Source organism: Lates calcarifer, linkage group LG11 (genome assembly GCF_001640805.2).
Source record: "Lates calcarifer isolate ASB-BC8 linkage group LG11, TLL_Latcal_v3, whole genome shotgun sequence".
Taxonomy (NCBI): domain Eukaryota; kingdom Metazoa; phylum Chordata; class Actinopteri; family Centropomidae; genus Lates; species Lates calcarifer.
In genome coordinates, this window is record NC_066843.1 from 15706190 (window position 1) to 15727959 (window position 21770).

The window sequence follows — 21770 nt, forward strand, 5'->3', positions numbered from 1 at the left end:
TTGTTAGCACACTCACCAACAGAAGACCAGTGAGCAAACTGGGGACATTTTGCACATGCTAATATTACCCTTCATATGGTTTAAGTTACACAAGTAAGCAAGTAAAAAACAACAAGGCAAAGTAGGTGAATCCTGCTGGTTGTACAGTATGTTTATGTCCACAAGGACATTTAGTGTCTGGACCATATTTATTTAATTGAGCTCTAAACTGTCTATGGACTGACCGTAAAGTTAAAAATACCAACAGCACCAGAGAGAAAACAACCAACAAAATAAGGGAAAAAGCAGTATGAGCCAGTGTCAGGCAAAAAACAGGAGATTTACAGGGAGTAAAAATAGAGTGGGTTCAGCATGTCAAGTCAGATTAGCGCGAGATCCCTGAGTGGAACTCAACTCTGCTGTACGGTCATAACCACTAGCCCCCTCCACCACCCCCACCTCCCCCCTCTCATACACACACTGCCCTAAAGACACTAACAACCTTGTTTGCTTAGCCCCGTTTTATTGGTCCTTTTTTCCTGGAGAGAAATCAGAGCCTAAGAAGAAAAACGAAAAACATTAATCTGTATCACACTTCTGTATGACTCTCACTGGTTTGTGTCCTCATTGCAATTGTCTTTCTATTACACTTGGTATTTTTCAGTATCTTTATAGCTGTTTATCTCATAACAGGACACAGCTGCTGTCAGCCCATGCTGCATTTTTATGACAATATATGTATGCCTGTGTGTCTGATCTTATCATTATTACACTCCAAACAGGAACATAATAGGGTTATGTCAATAGTTTAGTCAGAGGATGAATGACTGGTTGAGTTTAATCTGCTGTAATACATAACGGTGAATGTGGCTGGCTATTAGTGGTTGTGTATGCATACATGAGTGTTTATTTGGGTGCATGTGTGATTTCTGGACTTCTGGAATATAGACATAGATGTAACTCAAAATGATGAGATCTGCCCTGTCTGCTGCTATATACTGTATTTGCACCACTGGATTGTTTGAGCCCTGAGTTTTGTGTTTACAGTTTCAGGAACGTGAACGTGAGAGTTTTTGGGCAATATTAAGATAAACACCTCAAAGAGAAGTGATCCACATTTATTGATTTAAGTATTTATTTAAAAAAAATATAGAGCTTTACAGAAGTCTGTTTCTTCCTCTGTAGCTACAGCTGCTGATTAAATTCTAATGATTTATTGCAGCCAAGATGACTGAGAGCACCTTCTTATATTTGTACTTCCAGGAAACACCTGGAGGAGTAGTGTCACGTTCACACATGTCAGAAAACTGTCCAGTACTATCACAGTCTGATAATTGCTTATTGAACACTTCACATGTGGGTCCATTGTGTAACTCCAGGGCACTTCAACAGTAGCTGCTGAGGAAGGAGACAGAGCGTCCGGTAATCATTCTCTCCCTCTGTAGAATTCTCCATGCTGGTCCAAGGATATAAATACAACCCTGGTTTTCTAAATGTACAATAACACAAAAACCACTATGATAAACAACTTATGTTTATCACAAAGGCTAACTGGCTCTTTTTCCTCAAAACATGACAGAGCAACTTAAATTAAGGTTCAGCTTTAAAGCTTTAATGGTTTATTAATATGGCAGTTGGTTTTATAAATGAGATATGTTCAAATTATTTAAAGTTATTTTCAGTGCCAGGACAAACAAATCAATTTTCTGGACAGGGTAGAAGACCTGGCTATGCAGAACTAAATACTAACCAACAAGACAATGCTCAAGAGAAGCTGATTTCAGCTAAACTGAAATTTATTTAGCATCCCCTGAACTTGCATCCCACTAGAGAATGCTGCTGGGTTCTTTAACATTCAAATCCCAGAGCCCATCTATAATACTATTTATGGTCAGTATTGTTTCTGCAATAGTTATTAAATGTATTTACATTTATTGGTAGTCATTCACCATTCAGAAAAGCAGCAGCCATGGCAATGCCATGAGGTTTGCTGAAGATATAATTAGTTATCAAAATGCGTCTGCGTAACAAGCCAAGGTCCTTGCGCTGTGGACTTGTGGAAGGAGATATAAGGGACATGAAGGGAAACTGAGAAAGTATAATTAAATTAATCACTTTAATCGCTCAAACAGCACAGCAATTAAAGTGGCCTATTTTGAGAGGCATATTTCTCTTTAGAAAGCAAGAAAGTGCCACAATATGGGTGACTAGGAATGAGGGAATGAATAGAGGAACTGATTTGCCTTAATTTAAATTTTGCAAGACAGGCACAAGTTGAGGATTAGTGTGTGTCCTTGGGTTCATATGTTGACGCACATATGTGCGCAGCTCAGGCATTGTGCAACAAAGAACACGTTTACATACATTCTTCACTTACTGAAAAGGGAATAAGCTGCTTGATATGTATGGGTCTGTGCACTTAAGTGCGTCACATGGTTTTGGCAGCTTTTAGCAGCTGCTTGTTCGTCATAGTGATGTGAATGCACTTATTGGACATCAGCAGTATTGCTACAGATAGATATAGAGACTGTGCAAACCCTGGGTTTCAGGGGGATTCAACATTTGTGCCCTTTCATTGTTTATCAGTTTTTGTAGGAACTACCATTTATTGTTGGAGACACATGTCCCTCTTCTTGGTGTGATATACACAGCAGCTGAAGCTACAGTACAGTGACAGAATTTGAAGTTGGTCCAAATCTCTGGACAGGGCGGGAAAATCTGGGACGGCACAGAAACAATGAATTAAACACACTCTCCCTGCCCACAACAACTGCTGTTGCTGTCCGTTTGAGTGTTTCCACACATGTTCCCAGCAGGAGCACCTGACAGCGGAGTCCTCTGTGACAGTGTTATGTGCCTTCCTCTCCATTTCACAGACTCTCCATCTGCTCATTATTTCTCTCTCTCTCTCTCTCTCTTTCTTGTATTCCATTCTTTCCTTCTGTATTTCATTTATTTCATGTTCTTCAACAACATCAGCTTTTGCTCTCTATCCAGCAGCAGCCTAGAGCGAGGCCGGTGGGCCCAATCTGGGCCACCGCATTATAACTGCATAAGTTGGGTCCTCTAAAGGATTTCAGAGTTTGACAACACGGTGTATTCTATTTGGTCTATTTTTAATGCTATTTAATTATGTTTGAGCAGTTATTCTGGGGAAACCTGTTCAGTACAATGCATTTTAACACACCTCACAGTGGAACAAGAACTGAAACACAATTATTTCTCACGTAATCGACTTCTTTCTGGTGGTTTTTGGCATGTGGCCTCCAGGCAGCTTATATCTTCCGTCTGTTTCATAACATCTGTGTGTGTTTTTGCAAACTCCAGTTGTAAATTCACAAGCATTTTAGGAACTTTTAAGATGAGTTTTACCCTTTCTTACCATATTAAGTTGTGGGTTATGTATGCAATATACTAGCCTCATTTAGAAATGGCCACATATATGTTGATCTGCACTCTTAACCCCTAAAATGCTAAATTTTGCCTTTATATTTCTTCCATGATGTTCTGTAACTGCTTGTTCAACAAATCTTTGCAGCTATATGATGTCTTACAGTGAATGAAATATTTAAACCCCAAATGCCATGTTCTCATAGCAGCACCATTACATCATATTGAAATATTCTGTGTGTGGGTTTGTACAACTTGATGCACATTTTGATGTAAATCAGGCTGACATATTTTGTATTTTTGGAAACTTTAGGATGTCCACAGGAATCTAAAATAGTGATCTGTGGGTTCTGAGCAATGTCTGGCAGCACATTATCCATCTATTAATAATGGAGCAGGAAGGTCCCGCAGATTAAGTTTAAAATAAAGAGAGGCGCAAGAGCAAAATTCTTTGCAGCACAGCATGACATCCTGCGAGAGAATCCACAAACTCACAATTTACAAATGTTTCCTAAAATCAGTAAGTTTCCACCTCACAATGGTGAAGAAAATTTCAAGAACCACATTGCTATGCTTATCCTCATTAGTCTCCACAGGTACTCCACTCCACTGATCAGCGCCTGCAAAGGAACCCTACCCTTAAGTGCAAAACATAAAAAAAACTCTGAACCATAAGGTTGGAGGAGCGCCTTCATCTTCAAAGCTGTCTTTTGGGGAATTTGAGATCACTCCAATTCATGTAGTCTTAAAAATCGATCATAACTTACTTCACCCATTCGTTGACCTGAAGCTCTTGTTAAAAAATGTAGCAACCACACTGCAGAAATATCTAATAATTTAATCTCTCACTGAGTCTAAAAGTTTTTCCCCTAAAACAAGTGAAAAACCTTATCAGTGAGTCTATGGATGCATTTGCTTGTTTCCATGACAATATCTTGTGAAGTAATTCATTGTGCTTGTTAAGATGTTGTTTTCTTCTTCTATGACCTTTTCAAAATGTTGTCCTAGGTGATCTTGCACAAACAAATACTGAATATTATTTAACTTCACAGCCATTTCTCCAGAGAATCTCCACTAGTGCTCAGACTGTTGGATCGTTAGACTTTAATTAAAGACTTCAGGCTGTCTCGGCCCAGAACTTGGAGCCCTAGCATTCTGGCACAAAGCCTTTCACACCCTTTTGGAGAAATCCCTCTGCCTTCTGTCTTATGTTGTCTTTTCTTTTTCCTGTAGACCTGACACTCACTGGAGACTGACTTGGGTGGCGCCCTGTGAATCACACATGAAGTATTTGTTCGTATTTTCAAACTGTTTCCTCAATGAAAACAGCTCCAAGTTCCATGACACACAAATGAACACTAGGTTAATAAATAAAAATCAAAATGAACAATTTATGAGCCTGTCTCCAGTGGCTACTATGGACCAGCCCAAATTAAATTTCTTGGTTCTAAATTAATTTCCTCCTCCACTTGCTCTGAGATTCTGTTTGTTCATTCTGCTGCTGTCCTCTCGCTTTCTTACTCTCTAACTTTTATCCCACATTTTCTCACTGCCAGTCAACCTTTACTCCTTTCAGTAGTTTAAGATAGATCACAGACCACAACTGCTTGGGCCAGAGCTGCTGTTACACCTGGCACAGGGTTGCTGTCACACTTTTCCAACTTCTTTGATCTGTTTTGCCATTTTGCTTTTCTATTCCTGTTGTACTTACTGCTTTCTTTTTCCCATTTCAACCCCTTGCGTCTTGCTTTGCAATAGAGATTTTAGGAAACAAACACGAGCTGTTAACCGCTGCATATGTGTTTAAGACTTCAAAGCAGCTTGATCCAGATACCTGCTGTTTCACCTGGCAAATGGTCAGTGGTCCCGTCCAAGCCGTTGTGTGCCCTAGCCATGACTTTGTCCACACAGCCAGGATCTCTGGATCCGGTGGCTTGTTTATTGCTCAGCAAGAGAGCTGATAAGCATGTGTGAAAAGATGATTGGACTGTGAGTGCTCTGATATTTTTGGGTATAATAGGTAACATCCAGATGAATGCCAGGATCCAAGGTTTCCCAGCTGAATGCTGTATTGTAACAAGATGATCAATGTTATTCACATTGTCTCTCTTTGGTTTTAAAGTGGCTGATCAGTTTAAGAGTGTGTCTGTATGCATGTTGATCAATGTGTGTGTTGTATGTGGCTGTTAGGTGCATCATTTAAAACATGTGTCCCTGATGGCAGAACGCATGACACACCAGAACTGTACTGAGACGGAGGACTAAATACAGACGTCTGTGTGTAGTTGTGTGTATTAAAGGCAGAGGAACAAAAACAGAACAGATACCAAAAAGAGGGGCACAAAGAGGAGCAGTTCATCGTCTTTCGTGCCATCAAACAAAGACAGAACTGAATACGTAGATGCTGAGGAGAGAGAGGAGCATTGCACCTCGATGTGTGAGGGATTTGTTATTTTGAAGCATTTTTCAGTGAAATGTGGCTGACGCTCATCGCTCAGCGGTTGGGGGGATGCTGCTGCTGCAGTCGGCCTTTGTTTCTCACTCACTGAGCAGAATAATGAGATGAGCTTCTCCCTTTCCTGCTCTTCTCCCTATCAGTTCCTTAGCTCATTTTGCTGGCTTCAGTTTTTCTCTAACTTGTCTTATCTGAAATTCTATTCTCCTCTATTTTATTTTAATGCTGATTGCTAAGAATGTTTTTTCCAAAAACTTCAAAAAACACAGAAAAAGGCTAGTTAGCTGTGGCCTCTGCAATAAGTTATCACTTAAATTTCTTAATGGCTGCAATTTACGCCTAAGTTTAAAAAAATAGATTTTATAGTACTGATCAAAAACTAAAAAATTTCTATTCTGAAATTCAAAGCAGGATTTAATTGATTCTTGGCTAAATATAGCTTAGCAGTCATAACTAGACATGACAGGCCTGGTTTGGTTTCTACATTTGAGTTTGGAGGGTTTATATATATATTATTTTATTTTAGCCCTTCTAAAACAAAAACACAATAATTTAAAAAATTGATTAAACAGCTTAACGGCTCTAACAAATACTGTAAATGTTAGCATGTCCACCTGACTAGCTTGCAACCTACAGACCATGTAGCATATACTGTAATTTGGTAACAATTTTGAAAATACAAATTTGTAAACTAAGCAGCCAAATAGGTTTATATTGGATTTTTCCTCATCGTATCTATACTACCTGATTTAAAGAGACATTAAAAAGTAATTTGAAGACAGTGTTTTCAACTAATTCACAGAGTTAACATTAGCTTAAGTAGCTAGCTCACAAATGTTGATCAAATTTCCTTGTGTCAGTTTTTATTTCAGCAAAATCAACAGTTGTTGGCTGAAAATGAAAGGCCTGCATTTGTCTACCACTGTCTGAAAACAAGGTCCCATTGCCTCAGAAATGATAAAGAATTTAGAGCACTAAATCTGCCACTGTTGTTATTTTACACTGCATTATTTGCAGAGCAAGAACAGATGGCAAATAACAAGAACAAGAGCAGCTTTGTCCTTCCAAACTTGGATGTCTCTTGCTTTTTAGTTTCTGTGTCTGATACTCTTCAGCTGTGATGGGCAGCTCTGTCTCCGTTTGCATATTGTGCCAATGATCAGTACATGTACATGTGTCAAGCTGTCGGTCCTCATCATCTTCATCGTGTCCTTATCTGTCCACAGTGATCAGATGATAGATTGTGTGTGTGTGTGTGTGTGTGTATGTAAATGTTTACGCTTGTACCCCTTATGTGTGCCTTTACCTCCGGGAGATTTTGTGGATGCGTATGTGGTCAGAGGATATGGTGTGTATGCTCATGTATGTGTTTTATTAGCGTGTGTGTGTGTGTGTCACTGTGGCCAGAGGGCAAGTTTGAGGCCTGAACTTATTCTGCTGCTGTCCAGACTACTGTCACTCACTGCCCACTAATGCCCAACAAACCTTATGAGTGTGTTGTAGTGTCTCACATGAACTTGTTTGTACTTTTTTAGTGATTCATGAAGATGCTAAGATTAGATGCTGGGCATGATTATTAGAAAAAAAGACATGTACATACAGTATATTCTTTCTTTAACAATGTGAACCACTTTAGTAACTGTTCCTGTACAAGTTATGTCATCATCTGCAGCGAATTGATACCATCATTGTGCCTCTTTTGTCCCCCACAGCCAAGGTACAATTACTATTTACAGAATGGCCAGCTGTCGTTATCTGTCAGCATTGTAGTGGCTGAACTCACTCATAACAAACAGCAGACAGAGTTTTTGTCATGGTTGTAAAGCAGTAGTGATCCTAATGTCCTAATGCTTTGATCAATACAGGATTTCCCCCCGGTTTCAGAAAGCTAATGCACCATTCATGTAACACCATGTTATTAATATAAAGAGAGGAGGAGGGGATCTGTTACATTTCTGCACTTATTTATTTAGATATTTCATACACAGTTCATAGACACAGTGATTTCTCTTTTGAATCATAATGGTGTAGAATTCTGTGAGGCACTATGAAACAGATCATTTACTGAGTTAAAATTAAAAAGCATACAAAAATGTTTATATCAGGAAGTTGTTTTAGTGCAAAAACACAGTTGCTGTTTTTATTTACTGTATTTTTATTTTATATTGTATTTTGTCTCTGCATGTCCAGGTGCACTGTTTGCCATGTCTTTTGTATTGGTTTTGTTCTTTTTGTTTTTTGGGAGTATTTGGACAAGTGTGATAAGTATGGATGGTTTCTGACAGAATAAAACCAACCCAAGCTGTGTTATCAACATTTTGTGTGTGTCTGTTGTCTGTGTGTGTCTGCACTCGTAGCTACTAATCTCTTTCTAAACAGTGGCAGCTTTTAAGTAAAGTTTGTATCTAGCTGCAGCAGACAAAATAAAAGTTTACACTGGCACGATACTGTGCACATGATCAGTCTGTTTCCTCTCCAGTAAGGAGAGCTTTGCAAACAGGTTTATCCCTCTCACTCAACACAGACGAGGTTCCTTTCATTTGCATCTATACATCTGCTACAGCACGGTGTTACACATCATAGTGGTATAGATTATTATTTTACCAAACTTCTTCTGTACCTTGAACACCTGCAGTATTTTTGGAAAACGCTAGATCTCAGTGGACAGGCACATATCTGGGAAAGGGAGATAGCTGAAGTCGGGGCTTGGGCTTGGTCATAATATTTACATCATGACTGCCATAATGTAGTTATCCTGAGGTTTGAGGACATCAGGAATAAGTTGGAACACTCAAACACGAATCATGATCCAACATGACTGGATGAGAGTCAGACTCATAAAAAATCCATTATCTTAATGGGTCCTTGCTCTCCCTTACCCACTTTCCCACTCAGCGTGTGCATCAGCATGTGGACATGGTGTATTTTCCATCATCCTAATTCAGGCTTGTTTATACTATACCATTTTCGACCTTAGTGACCTCTGTACAGTAAGCTTGTGTTCTGTATTTGTCTTGTTATGTCCACATCAGTAGTTTAATCCATTATTTATCCATACTATGGATTAATCTGCATAATATGCATGTTTAAATATTCAAACCTGTATACATGTGCTTTCAAAGGTGTATGTCCCCATGTAGTCAGTGTGTGTGTGTGTATGTGTGTGTGTGTGTAATCCTACTCACCCACAGCCTTAAGTGAGGTGTACTTGTTGAAGCCGATTCCCAGGTTGTTGTGAGGGTGAGACAAGGCCATGGCTGGACCCAGGGGAGACAAGGCTGCGTTGTTCAAGTGGTTATGATCTGAGGGAGAGAGAGAGACAGACAGAGAGAGAGAGAGAAAAAAAACATTAAACAGGAATCAGAAAAGTCAGCCAAAGAGAATCCAAATCAGTTTGTTTCCATCATCTATGAGAATATTCTCAAGAGAAAGTAACAACATCACACAATTAAAAGAGCACCAGTAAGTCCTCTGTAACTCTGGGACATCATGGCCTTTTAGGACTGAGTCTGACTTAACATGACATTTGCTTTCTTCACAAAGTAAGTTTGTGAGACTTTGTCTTTAAAAACAGTGTTTGCACATTTTATCCAGAATGTGACACAAGATGTTAGCAAAGCTCTTTTAGGGAGAATGGATGTAATGATTAGCTGAGGCTCGATAACCATTTGTGCATTTCTATCAGCCCTCATTACATATTGTTTTTGCTTAGAATAACAAATATATTCATAAAGGCTTTAGATGTGTAGGTTTACCCAAAACAGAGGCAAATGTTACTTAATATAGGCCTACAGTTAGAATACACATAAGCACAGCTGACAAGCAAAATAACACACAGACAGATACAGCGTATATGCCTCCTTACAACAGATTACATTAAACATTAAAGATGACAGCCACAGCTCAGAATTTTGCATCATGTGTTACAGAGATTTTGTGAAAAATCTGCAGCATTAGTTTATTGCATTACAGAAGAGGTGAGGTAGAGAAGAAAAACAAGGTTATTTGTGGAATGCTTTGGTGTCGGTATATAACTACGTATATCATTCTGCTGTCATCTATACTTTATATCATGTCTTAAACTGATTCTGATGATTAGTTTGTGTTGGTTCAGGCTGCGTACTGCATTAACTAATTGGCATGGGCTGGTTCATTCATGCTTCACAGTCATTGGCTGATCAGCTGTGTGATCATCCAGTTATATTTATGCAGGTATACAGCCTGGCCATTAAACCCAACACTTCTTATTGTTACTCTGCTGATACACTCATGTCAACACCAAAACCTTCTCCTTATGTGCTATAGCTTTGGTATTATTGATAACACTAAAATCTAATGTTCATGTATGTACTTGTTAAGGAGGGATCAGTTCTCCCAGAATAATCCTCACTGCTATAAGTGGTCACCTCCTTGACATAAGCATCTGCTTCTGAATCATTGTTTGAGGTGTGGACCATGCAGCTATAATGGTCCCAGTGATTGATGCTAATATTTATACGCTTTGGTGCACTGGATTTGAGAGTCAATATCCTGGTGATTCTAGTAATTCTACTATTGATCATGTGTGTATATGACACATGATTATGTGTCGACAATTTGATGAGTGGAAGCTGGATGGAAAACATGTTCTCAACAGAAAATTCTTTTTTTTCCTCACATAAATGCAGAATTTTTGTGAAACATTTTCAGTGCTGATGTGACAATCAGCGCCCAACAGAAAATATTCTCTTGTTTTGCAGGTGGATTAGAATAAATTCTTCATGCTTGGAAAAGGATGTTATTCATTCTTCCAAATGGAGTTTAAAGCTTCACTGAAACACAATGTTTTTAGATTAACAATGGATGAAATTACTCTGAGTAATTTAAAAGGTGTAACAAATCCACAGAAAAATATTACCCAAGTGCAGTAATCCACAACTCCACAGAGCTTTTTTTTAAGAGTCTTTCAGCTGATTGTTTTGGTTTTACATTCAGTCTCACTGTTTTCATCAAACCTCGATTGTAGTAGCAGTTTTCTGCTGTCTTTTCTTATTAAGTAACTCAGTAGCAAAATAAGACCACAGCATATAAGACCAACAGCTAATGCAGTTACATGGACAAAACCAAAAAAGCTAAAAGGAGAGTGATGATAGTGATCTAATGTTGCTCCAGGTCTACTGGATGTGTAAATAGGAAACTGGTTGATGAATTATTAATGTTTAGAATATGTAGTGTCAAGCAGTGATAGTTTTACATAAAAAATTAAGAATTAAGTTTTAATTTTTGTAAACACTATCAGAGACAGCTCAGACACAAACAGTTTCTGTTGTCTTATTTTGGCACAGAAACATGAGATAAAAGTTAATGATACAGTGATACACCAGTGTTTGAAAATGTAGCATTTTTAACAGTAAAACCCTCCAAACTCCAAAGAAACAGGGTCAGGCCAGGATCACTTCACTTAGACACTTTCCCACAGGTGAATGAAAGTACAAATACACTTCCACACACATGCATAAACAAACACACAAACCCAACACCCGCGTCCACCAGCTCCATGATGACTGAGGCGCATCAGTGAGAATCAAGCGAGGGGGAAATAGGAGAGTGAGGCAGAGAGAGTGGGAGAGGCAGGGAGAGAGCCAGAGAGCGAGGGATGTGACACCAGCGCTGACTGATTGAATTAGAAATAGATCTTCACTTCCCCGTGTAATTGATATGCAGTGATGACACGCTGTGTGCGGTGTGGAGTGCAGGGAGGCACAACTGTGTGTTGTAATTTTATGCGAGTGTAGCTGCGTGTGTGTAAAATGTGGGTTGTTATTGTCTTATGTGAGCTGCTGGTACCACCTGCTCTCCTCACTCGCTCGTCATCACCAACACTTCAAAAATAAAAATTTAAAGGTGCATGACCTTCAATCAACCATCCAAACAAATAAACACAAACAGATTAAAAATTGCCTATAAGCGCTTCATAAATCAGGTTTGGAGGATCTTATGAGATATGAGTGATTATTTAATAATCATATTTAAAGAAACAGCTCTTGCTCTTTAAGTGCCCTACATTCGGATGTTATGTTCTCAAGCGTTAGCCAGCGAGCCAACAACAGTGGAAATAATGAGACAGACAGAGAGGGAGAGATAGAGTGAAGAACTGAAAGATAGCGAGAGTTAAAGGCAGAGATAGACAGGGAAAAAAATCAACTAATTGATGGAAAGATCCCTGGCTGGTCTCCAGTTTGACCACAGGGCTGTTCCTGGCCACCAGAGAGCAGAGAGGGAGAGAGAGATTTTGTTGTGTTATTATACTATACTACGTAATGATGTGACTTCCATTTGTTGTCTTTTTTTATACTGAATGAGTCATGCTAACAAGGCATTGGATGGCACAGGGAATAGTGGATATGAAAGAAACTTATTTGACTTATTTGTTAATTTTGTTAGATGAAAACCCCTGAGTATCTCAAACGGTTTTATCATTTGACTTTTTTAATCCAGAGTGAATATGTTACATGAATGTGACAGTCGACAGCTTTAAGCCTGTGATTTTAAGATGGAGAGAAACTGCTGTTCTGACTGGAGTGTAAAAACCATTTCTCCAGTAGTTCAGGGAGAGTAGGTGTGCCAGTTAGGAGTGAACAAGATCAAGAGTCTGTACGTCCATGCTAGCATAGCAGCTCTGTGTGCTGTACTCATTTACAGCCATGCTTTGGGCTAAATGCTATCATCAGCTTGTTTGCATGTTCACTGTGACAATGCTGCCATACAGGTATAATACTTACCAGATTCACCATCTTACTTTAGCACGTGCTAACATTTGCTAATTAGCACTAAACAAAGTGGAGGCTGAAGTATTTTGCCATGAGCCAACGTACTGGACAAATTAAACTTTTGACCTGATTGGCAGCTATTGAACTGAAACCAGCCGTCTGGTGCTGACAACAACAACACTATGGGATAAGTGACAGTGAACAGTAAAACAGTAAAGCTGTGTGCCCAAAAACAAACACAGTGAGCTTCAAGAAGCTAAAAAGACCCACAGAGCTGAGAGAAAGTGCAAAGCGGAGGGATAATTCACTGTGCTTTTGTCACTACGAGCAACACCTTTCACATTACACATAATAATTCAGTCAGTTACTACCATAAAAATATTGGTAAGTGCAGCTTTAATGTTTGGGGAAGGTTTTGGTTTAGTTCAATTAAAGCACTCACTCAACATGAGAATCTCACCCAGGGCAGTAAAATATTTTTCTACATGTGATTTGGGAACTGAACTTTGGATAACAGTTAAAAGTTCCTCCTTACCTCATTTTTTTACCACTCCATTTTGAGTGTATATTTCCATTTTAAGACATCATGTTCATTTTATGAAATGTCAGGTCAGCCTGTTTTTATGTGTAATTCAAAAGGCTTCCTGCCTTAGTCACTTTGGCACTATTCATACTAACGCGCTGTAAGAGCGGGTGAGAGCAGATTGAAAGGGAATAAATTCTTCCCAGTATTCTGTATTCTTGAATAAATTCTCTCTGAATGTCCTACATTTTTCCCTGTGTGTGTGCGCGTGCGTCTTCATCTGTGTGCACGTTTTTTGATGTGCTATAGTATAGGGGCCTCAGAGGAGAAGCACTCATAAGAATTCAAATTTATGTTTATTAAAGAGAAGTGGGGAAAGAAATGAGGACTTACGGTATATAAATGTAATTCACAATGAGTGTGTGGACACAGAAACTGTGAGACTAGGAACAGGAAATGTTTGTGGACCTGTTTTAGTGCATATTATTCAGGGTCTGTGTGGCTTATGTGTGTGTGCTCACTATTCCTGTATGAGAGCAGCATGTATACTTTGTTTTGCATGTGCATGCTTTCCTGCCAGCACGCATTTGTTTTTGTTTTTATGTGTGTGTTTGCAAGCCTCATGCATGTGTGTGTGTGTGTGCGTGCGTCCATGTGCAGGCAGGCAGCAGAGCACCGCTGGGTGATGGCCTAATTCAGCAGGGCTCAACATCAAAGAGGCTGACTGCTGCAAGGGCTGCAGCCAGCCTTACTCTGACATGACTACTGTCACACAGAGAGGGGGGGTGGGGGGTGGAAGGATGAAGAAAGGAAAATAGATGCAAGGAGGAGGAAGCGGCGTGGGTAGCAGGGAGGGTGAAAGAGAGTCCTGTGTGGTTTAATGCATAGAGCATACAACTTGAAGGGATACGAGTTTAAGTCCTGCTAGCCACGCAGGCTAACATGAGTGCACTTACGGAACTGTAGGGCACACTGGATGAACAGCCAAGTGGCGTATATGTCACAACATTTTACGTAAGTGTACGAGAGAAGGAGAAGGAAGGGGAAAAAAAACAAGGACTGAGAGGGCAGGACAGGTCACAGGACGCCATGAAGGAGAAGTTTACATTATGACACATGTTGCAAAATTGTCGTTTTATTTTACAAGGGATAGCACATTTTCTATACTGAGTACTTAACGAAAAATACATGTTCCCAAAGCCATGCGCCAGCTGTTTATGGGCCTGGTCCGCATGGTGGCCAGTGTGCAGATAAAATTATTAGAGCAGAACCTACAAAATTACACGTCCTCACTCACTGCATGCAACCAGTATTAAATGAAGTTTGAAAGCTACAATTTGATTTAATTTTGATTCAGGCCTTTTTTTTAAAGGTTCAACATGGTGGGAAATGAGCTTATTAGCTCTCTTGACAAGAGTTAGATTAGGACATCAATGCCACTTTCATGTATGTACATTTAATTCTGAACAAAAACAATAAAAAACCTTAAATATGTCATGTGATTTTTGGTTCCTCCAGCAGGTTGTGGAATGTTTAAGATGCTCTTAGACCCCTACAAGAGTGTAGGAGGTACTCTCTACAATCATTTCCAAGATTTTTCTTCAGTGTTAAAGTTAAAAACAACTCTCTTTTGGATAATGTTTTGGCATTCCTGTTTTATCAGATAGTGACAGTAGAGAGACAGGAACAGGGAAAGGGCCTGGGTTGGATTTGAAAGAGAGCCGATAAACTTATTTCTTAAAGGTCAAACTCTTCCTTTGAATAATATGATTTTCAGTGGCAGCTTAACATAGATCAATCGCAAATTTATGACTGCACACCTCAAATAATTCCACTATCACTGACACACTGGGTATTTTGGGAAATCTCCACCTATATCTATTATTTGGGGCTATGGACAATGTGATCTAGATTTTCCTCTAGGATTTTAGAATCTGTAAATGAGTTCAAAATGTGTGTATTTTCATTTCTCAGCTGTTGGTTTTACGGTGTGCTCTTTAAGCCAGCTTTATAGCACTTTTAGTTAGTGCGTGACTAGTGTATTACATCTATTTTACAAAACCTGATGAAGACCCTAGCATCAGCAACTATGGGCCTGTAATTTCAGAATATTTTATGGTTTTAATTTTACTGTTAGCTGCTGCCACGACAACACATAAAGAAAATAGGTCCATAACCAGGAATGTGTGAGGTAACTGTGACTCTTTGCATGTTAAAGCTTTCACTGGGTAGCATGTGGGTGACATATGGGCCTCCTTTATTAAGGTCTCAGCGTGCTACAGTAGGAGAAATACATGCAAACATTTGTTTGAGGTGTGGAGAATAACGTGCTATAGTCTCTCTAAATCACACAAACAACACGTCCATGGAGTATGAGCAGATGCTGCTTAGCGGAGCTCTCTTCCTATACTCTCTTTTCCCTCCTCCTATTCTCTCTCTCCACATGTCTTTTTTATCTTCATCTCAGCCTCTCTCCCTCTGCATCACCAACTTTCTCTCTGTTAAATTTCATGTGATATGCCTCTTCCTGCTTCGGTAGCTGCCTTTGTTCCTTTTTCCCTCTCTCCATCCTCCTTCCTTTCTCGGTCACCTGCTTCTTCCTGTAACTCTTCTTGTCCTACTCGTTTGTTCTCTCAGTGAGTGTGAGGCAGGCCATCTGTTGTCTTGCAGTGAAGCAATGAAAGCAACGTGTGGGAAGCACTCATCCACCTTTAATTTTTTAAACTCTCTCTTTTTCCCTACCTTGAGTTTCATTATAGTGGATGCGCACGCAGGTGAGCATGAAAAGTGTTGAGTGTATTTTTAAACTTCAGTGTTAAGAGTATCTTTGTGTAAAGGAGTTTTCTTTAACTTATTTCAAACTGATAAAGATTTCTCACATATTTATATGTATATATATTGGGCGACAGCACCTCATATACTGTTGTGGCTTCTCTGTGGCCTTCTGCTCTCCAACCTGTCATTTCAAAGCAAGGATCAGACACAGTTTAGACACAAAGAGCCATATCCTTTTGTTGAACACAGGACTTTCACACAAGAGACCGCTGTTGGTTTCCCATGTGACACAGACACTCAGTGTTGTTTCTTTTAACCACTGCCTTTACACATGTTTCTGATTGTAACCTTGACCACCTTGAGTCCTTGAAAGTACTTACTTTAAGCTTCCCCTAAACCTAACCAAATGAAGGTCTGGTATGCCACAGCTGTTGTAGGAGTTGGAGAGTAGGGACAAATGCAGTCATTCAGGTTGGAGAACTTGTTGGCTATATACATTAAACAAATAGTCACTGAAGGACATTGAAAAATAGTTTCAAAAAATTGCGTAACAAACACTTGCATCTTCATCTTCTTTTACACCAACAGTGGAATTCTGCTGTAAAAAACACTAATATTGAACTGTGGCACTACTTTTTACTACTTTCTAGTGAAATTTTTCATTTATCAGAAATGTCTGGATCACAACATTAAAGATGCAGTGATTGCTAGAATGTAACTTTGTAATTCTAACAGACACATGAAGAAAGACTGATGAAATGACAAGAAAGAGTAGCTACACCCTGGCTTGCTCTCTCGTTCCATACTTCTCTCTTGCATATTGTCTTTCTTTAGCCTCTCTTGTTTGTGTGTGTGTTAAATGGAGTCATTTCAGTGCACTGACTCCGATGTGGAAGTCCCTCCCTCCCTTCTTTTTCCCTCTCACATACTCTATTTGCAGGGTAAACGAGGGCTTATCCCAGGATAACACCATTATTTTCTGCCTTTAGCCCACACATTGAATGCATTGAACTTTGGCTGCCTGTCTGCTCAGCACTTTACATAATGCAGTGGACCGCTATACATCTACACTCACACACTCACACACACAGATACACACAGCGCTGGTAATAAACATGGGGATTGATAGAGCCTTTCACTTTTAGAACTTTCCCATTGGAGAGATGGTTGGGAAGGGCATGTGGGAGAGAGTGGAAGAGAGACAGACTAAGAAAGAAAAGTAGAAAAGGAAGAAGAAGTTTATGCTGACCTTGAACTAAACAAGGTCACAGACACAATAAGCACAAACTGAATTAAGATAAGTGGAGTGTTCATATTGTTTCAGGGCAAAGAAATTCCTGTGTAGCCATGGTGTGCTTTATCTTTTCAAGAGCACAGTAAACACTGTAAACACTCCTCAGTCTAAACCAATTGTCATGTACAGTACTTTCAGACAGAGACCATCTGGAAACATAATGTTTTTTCAAGCATTAACTTGTTGATATCCACACTAGAGTAGGTGCACGATCAACAAGATTTAATGCTATGTGAAAATCAACATCAGTGAGATAACTTCAGTATTATAAAACTACACAAAAAACATTTAAGCTATCATAATACGCTAACAAGCAAACAGATGTATATTAACACATCAATCAGACACATAGCAACATTACCATTCATTTGGAATTATATTTCTGGCCATGTGATTGAAGTTAAGTCTAATATTTACTTTCTTTTCAGTTCTGTTTTGGTCCCCATCAACTTCTGAGGGAAAATATTTGGTTCTTAAATTGCTAGCTGTGTTCACCTGCTAGTTGCTAACTTTGTCTAGCTGCAATTTGTTACTGGGTAGGTAGCTTACAGTATTTTTTTTTCTCTCAATTTGCTGTTATCAATAGCCATCAACCAACACAAGTAAAGCTGTGGGCCCAAAAATTGAAAAAATGAACTGAAAGATGTGTTCCCCAACTACAGAGTCAGATGATAATTCTAATGCGTGTTTGTCAATAGACACCTTTCACATTACATGCTGTAATTTTATCCATTTTAATAAAAAAAAAACAAAAACAGGTAAATTCAGCTTTAAGTGCATTTATTACTGTCCAAGGAAAACACAAGACTATGATTAGCCAGATTACTGTGGTCCATGTAAACATACTTAATGTATGTCATTAAAATGGAAATGAAAGATGCAAAGTAAAAGCTGGAATGAAGTAATTGGGGAGATGGAGTGAGAGATGAACAGATGGAAGACAGATAAAGGAAAAAGACCACACAACAGCTGAGAATGCCCCTCTTGGCTCGCATCTTTCTCTGAATGCAGATCAGCTGTTTTCAGCACCATGGACAGCACCATTAAGCATCCCACTGAGAGCATGCATTTCTCTTCAACACCATGGACAGTGTCATTAGCCACAATACACTTCTACAGTGTATCCAACCCATAATTCTTTAGACTTTGTGAGACAATTCTGACTGTACAGTGTGACACAAAACGTGGGGAGGCGACTCTTATTTCATGGTAATCTATCTTTTTCATTATATTCATTTGATTTCATGTTTTTCACGCTCCTTTCTTCTTGCCTCTGTCCTTATTCCTTCATATTTTCTGGAAAGACTGTCTGAACACAGCACCCATGATCCTAGTCAGTACTAATTAAAAAATTTTTTGCAAAGATTGTTAAAACAGGGGTATATTAATTGGAGGCATTTTTCATTATAACATTGTTTATACAAACATGTAGTCTTTCTGTAGTTGTACTTGTAATGTGTGTTTGAGCTCGTGCATGTGTGCATTTTTTGTGCTTGCATGTGTATGTTACGTAACAGTGGAGCAAACCGTGCGAATGAATCTCTGTCCTCCATTATTTCTTTTTCATTATCTACAAAGAGCTGCTTTAACTCTGACAGGCGTCTGAAGTCTCACTGGCCCCCCTCAAAGTCAGCATGACTCATTCTCTCCCCTCCTCCCCCCCTTTTCTCTCTCTAATTGTTCTTCAAAGAACAATAAAGCAAACCCCTGACCAGCGCTCCTTAACTTCTGAGGATTCAATTATTCAAAAGAGGTAACTGTACTGCACAGTCATCTAAAACTCACTCGCTAACCCACAGACATTTACTGATGTTTTCAGTGTGTATTTGTTTTGTTTTTTTAGCTCTTTCCTCATGTTTGTGTTTGTGAGCAATCTTGTAATGTGTGTGCTTCACATCTATTACCTGTGTGTGTGTGCTTCAGTACACGTGTACTTTGTGTGTCTGAGAGATAAGTGTGTGTGTGTTGCATAATCATCTCCAGCTCCCTCTAACAGCTGCAGAAATTCGGAAAGGTAAAGAAACCCTCGTTATGCAACAGGACTCAATTTGGATCTCACACACTCAATTAATTTGCCCGAATGAATCTTTCATGAAAAAGAAAAAGAAATCCCAACAATTGCCTCAGTTTCCAGATCAGTGTTTGGTGCACAACAGTCATTTGTATTGTTGGTTAACTGGTGACATATATTGCACAATTAGTAACCTTTTGTACCTTTCACACTTTCGAGCCTTAAAATCACACTTGTGACAACCATGTATCCTGATTGTCATCATTCACAAAAGCAACCGAAGCCCAAAAAATGAACAGAACTGGACATAGCAATGCCTTTGTTACATAGTCACAGTCTTAAGAGTCATCCATCCTTAAGGGTCACACGGAGAGGAGGCTGGAGTCCAATCCCAGCTGACAGTGGGCAAAAGATGGAGTACACCCTGGACAGGTTGGTCTTAGAGTCATATTAAACAAAAACAAACAAGTCATTTACCCAAGCCCTCTGCAAAGACACATGAAACCATTTTCTTATCTGTCTCCCTGTCAGCAGGTCAACACTGTCTGACATATCATCTGACACAATATGGTTAAGGTTTGGTTAGGTTTAGGGAAACAATGACATTTGAGACATTGCTAAAATGATTGCGTTATTAATGTTAAGGGACCTCCAGTATGTCGTCATGTTAAGAGTGATAAACAAAAAACCAAAGATGTCCTCTTTTGCGGACACTAAAGGGCTTTTCCACTTTAACATAAACAAATTGTTGTTTTGGGACATTTGATGAAACTACTGCTCACACTACCTGCAGAACGTTTTTCTTGGGAGGACAGCTTCATCCAACTCTGTAACACAGCACTAGGCTTCGTGAAATGAGCATGTGAGTAAGGCAGGTGGAAGCTAAATTGAAGTTATCATGTGTCAAGTCTGATTGACAGCTGTGCAGATATTCATCTGCCTGAGTTGAGAAACATGACTGAACGTGTGACTAAGTTGATTATGTTGCATAATTTAACCCTGAATCTGACTCAAGTTATTTAATCAAGATTTGAGTTGATTTTAGAAAATGTTGGCAGTTGTGTCGTTGATAATGAAACTGTTGTGATGCCAATTATCAACTCACAATACCTCACTTTCCTTCAAGGTAATTTCACAGTTTTCCTCATTTATTCTAAATGAAACATCTTCAAGTTCAAACATCAAATCCTTGCCTCTGACTTGCTGCCTCTACATATGGAGACTTACAGATATGAAGATGTTTTTTCTCCTCAAAATCCCAAAGCAAAGCTTTTTTAAAATATATATTGTAAGAAACTCCTCTTCCCTTACAGCCTTATCTCTTTACCATTTCACCATTTTTTCTAACACAGTACACCTATCGTAAAGCTCAGTGAGGGGTAGCGATATATCATTCGTATTCACACTACCTGCAGAACCGATAAATTAATAATAACCAATCTGTAGATCTGTGTACCTCAATCTTTTGTTTGCGTAAGTATATATATGTGTGAGCAACTACTACTTGTTCCTCCTGACTAGACTTAGAGAACTAGTGAATTATTGAGCTAATCTGAGTGTTGAACATATCCTTTCATCACAGAGGCCAAGCAGCCCTCAGGGCTTCACTCTACACTCGCAAATCTCTGAAACTCCACTCAAAGGCTTGTTATAGGAGGATCAAACCATAATGGTGCTTCAGTATTCAAACCACACTGGATTTACATTTTGGAAAATGTGCAGTTTTTACATTACTGCCGCATTGCTGCCACAGTGCACGAGCCAGTGCTGATGTGCACTAACCCACTAAAATCTCCATACACTGTGACCTCTGACTGTCCAGTTCAAAATCCAGATGTAAGAACCTCTGAGTTGATAGAAATGCTGATACACTCATCTCAGCCGCTTTCACTTGTTACTGTGTGCTCAGAACAATCAGCTTAATGAGCCACAGAAGCAGTGCAGAAAAGTGCTTTGGAGACTTTTTCCACCCTGGGTTTCGTCCCTCAGGCAGAACAGCATACAGTCTGCTTTACCTAGTTGCTGGAGGTAGTTTGCGGCCATATGCAGCCTAAGAGGACGGCTGCAGGGACCACTCATCATCAATCATCAACTATCAGGTTGTATTACTTTTTTCCTGCTTTTTAGTAGTGATTCACTATCCCCTCTTACCCTACCATCTAAATAACAGAGCATAGAAATTCATTCTTCTTTAAAAAAGAAGTGTTTGTGCGTTATTTCTATGCTTGCTTTTCATGTCCAGTGCTCCTTGGGGACAACCCTAATGAGTCCACTTAGGTCTCTGTACTCTCCTGCACTGATTCTTTTGTATTTTTTGTTTTATGTTTATTTTATGCAATAAAACCACCTGATAAAGTCATATTCAGCACTGGCCTGTGAGTCTGTATGCTGCATGCTGCTTCTAAGTTGCATTAGATGATTGGATCCCAGTACACCCGGTTGCAGGTCTAGTTTATTTTTGTTTTGATGTTAAACACACACACACCCAGACACTCAAACAAAGTTGTGGTTTAAAGGTCCAGTGTTGGTTTAGCCCTTCCATCCTGTCCCACTAAGATAGTTTACTGTTTATCAAAGTTCCTGCATGTTTGTAA

The 21770-nt window shown here is 39.3% G+C and overlaps 1 protein-coding gene across 2 annotated transcripts in view; it reads right to left on the reverse strand.

The window, feature by feature from the left end:
• LOC108881106 (protein shisa-8) overlaps positions 1–21770 on the reverse strand; it is a 75213-nt gene that overhangs the window by 6973 nt on the left and 46470 nt on the right. For both annotated transcript variants that reach the window (XM_051074031.1, XM_051074030.1), the window contains one exon: positions 9010–9126. In XM_051074031.1, coding sequence (XP_050929988.1) covers positions 9010–9079 — 70 coding nt within the window. In that variant the 5' untranslated portion in view covers positions 9080–9126. The remainder of the gene's footprint in view (positions 1–9009; positions 9127–21770) is intronic.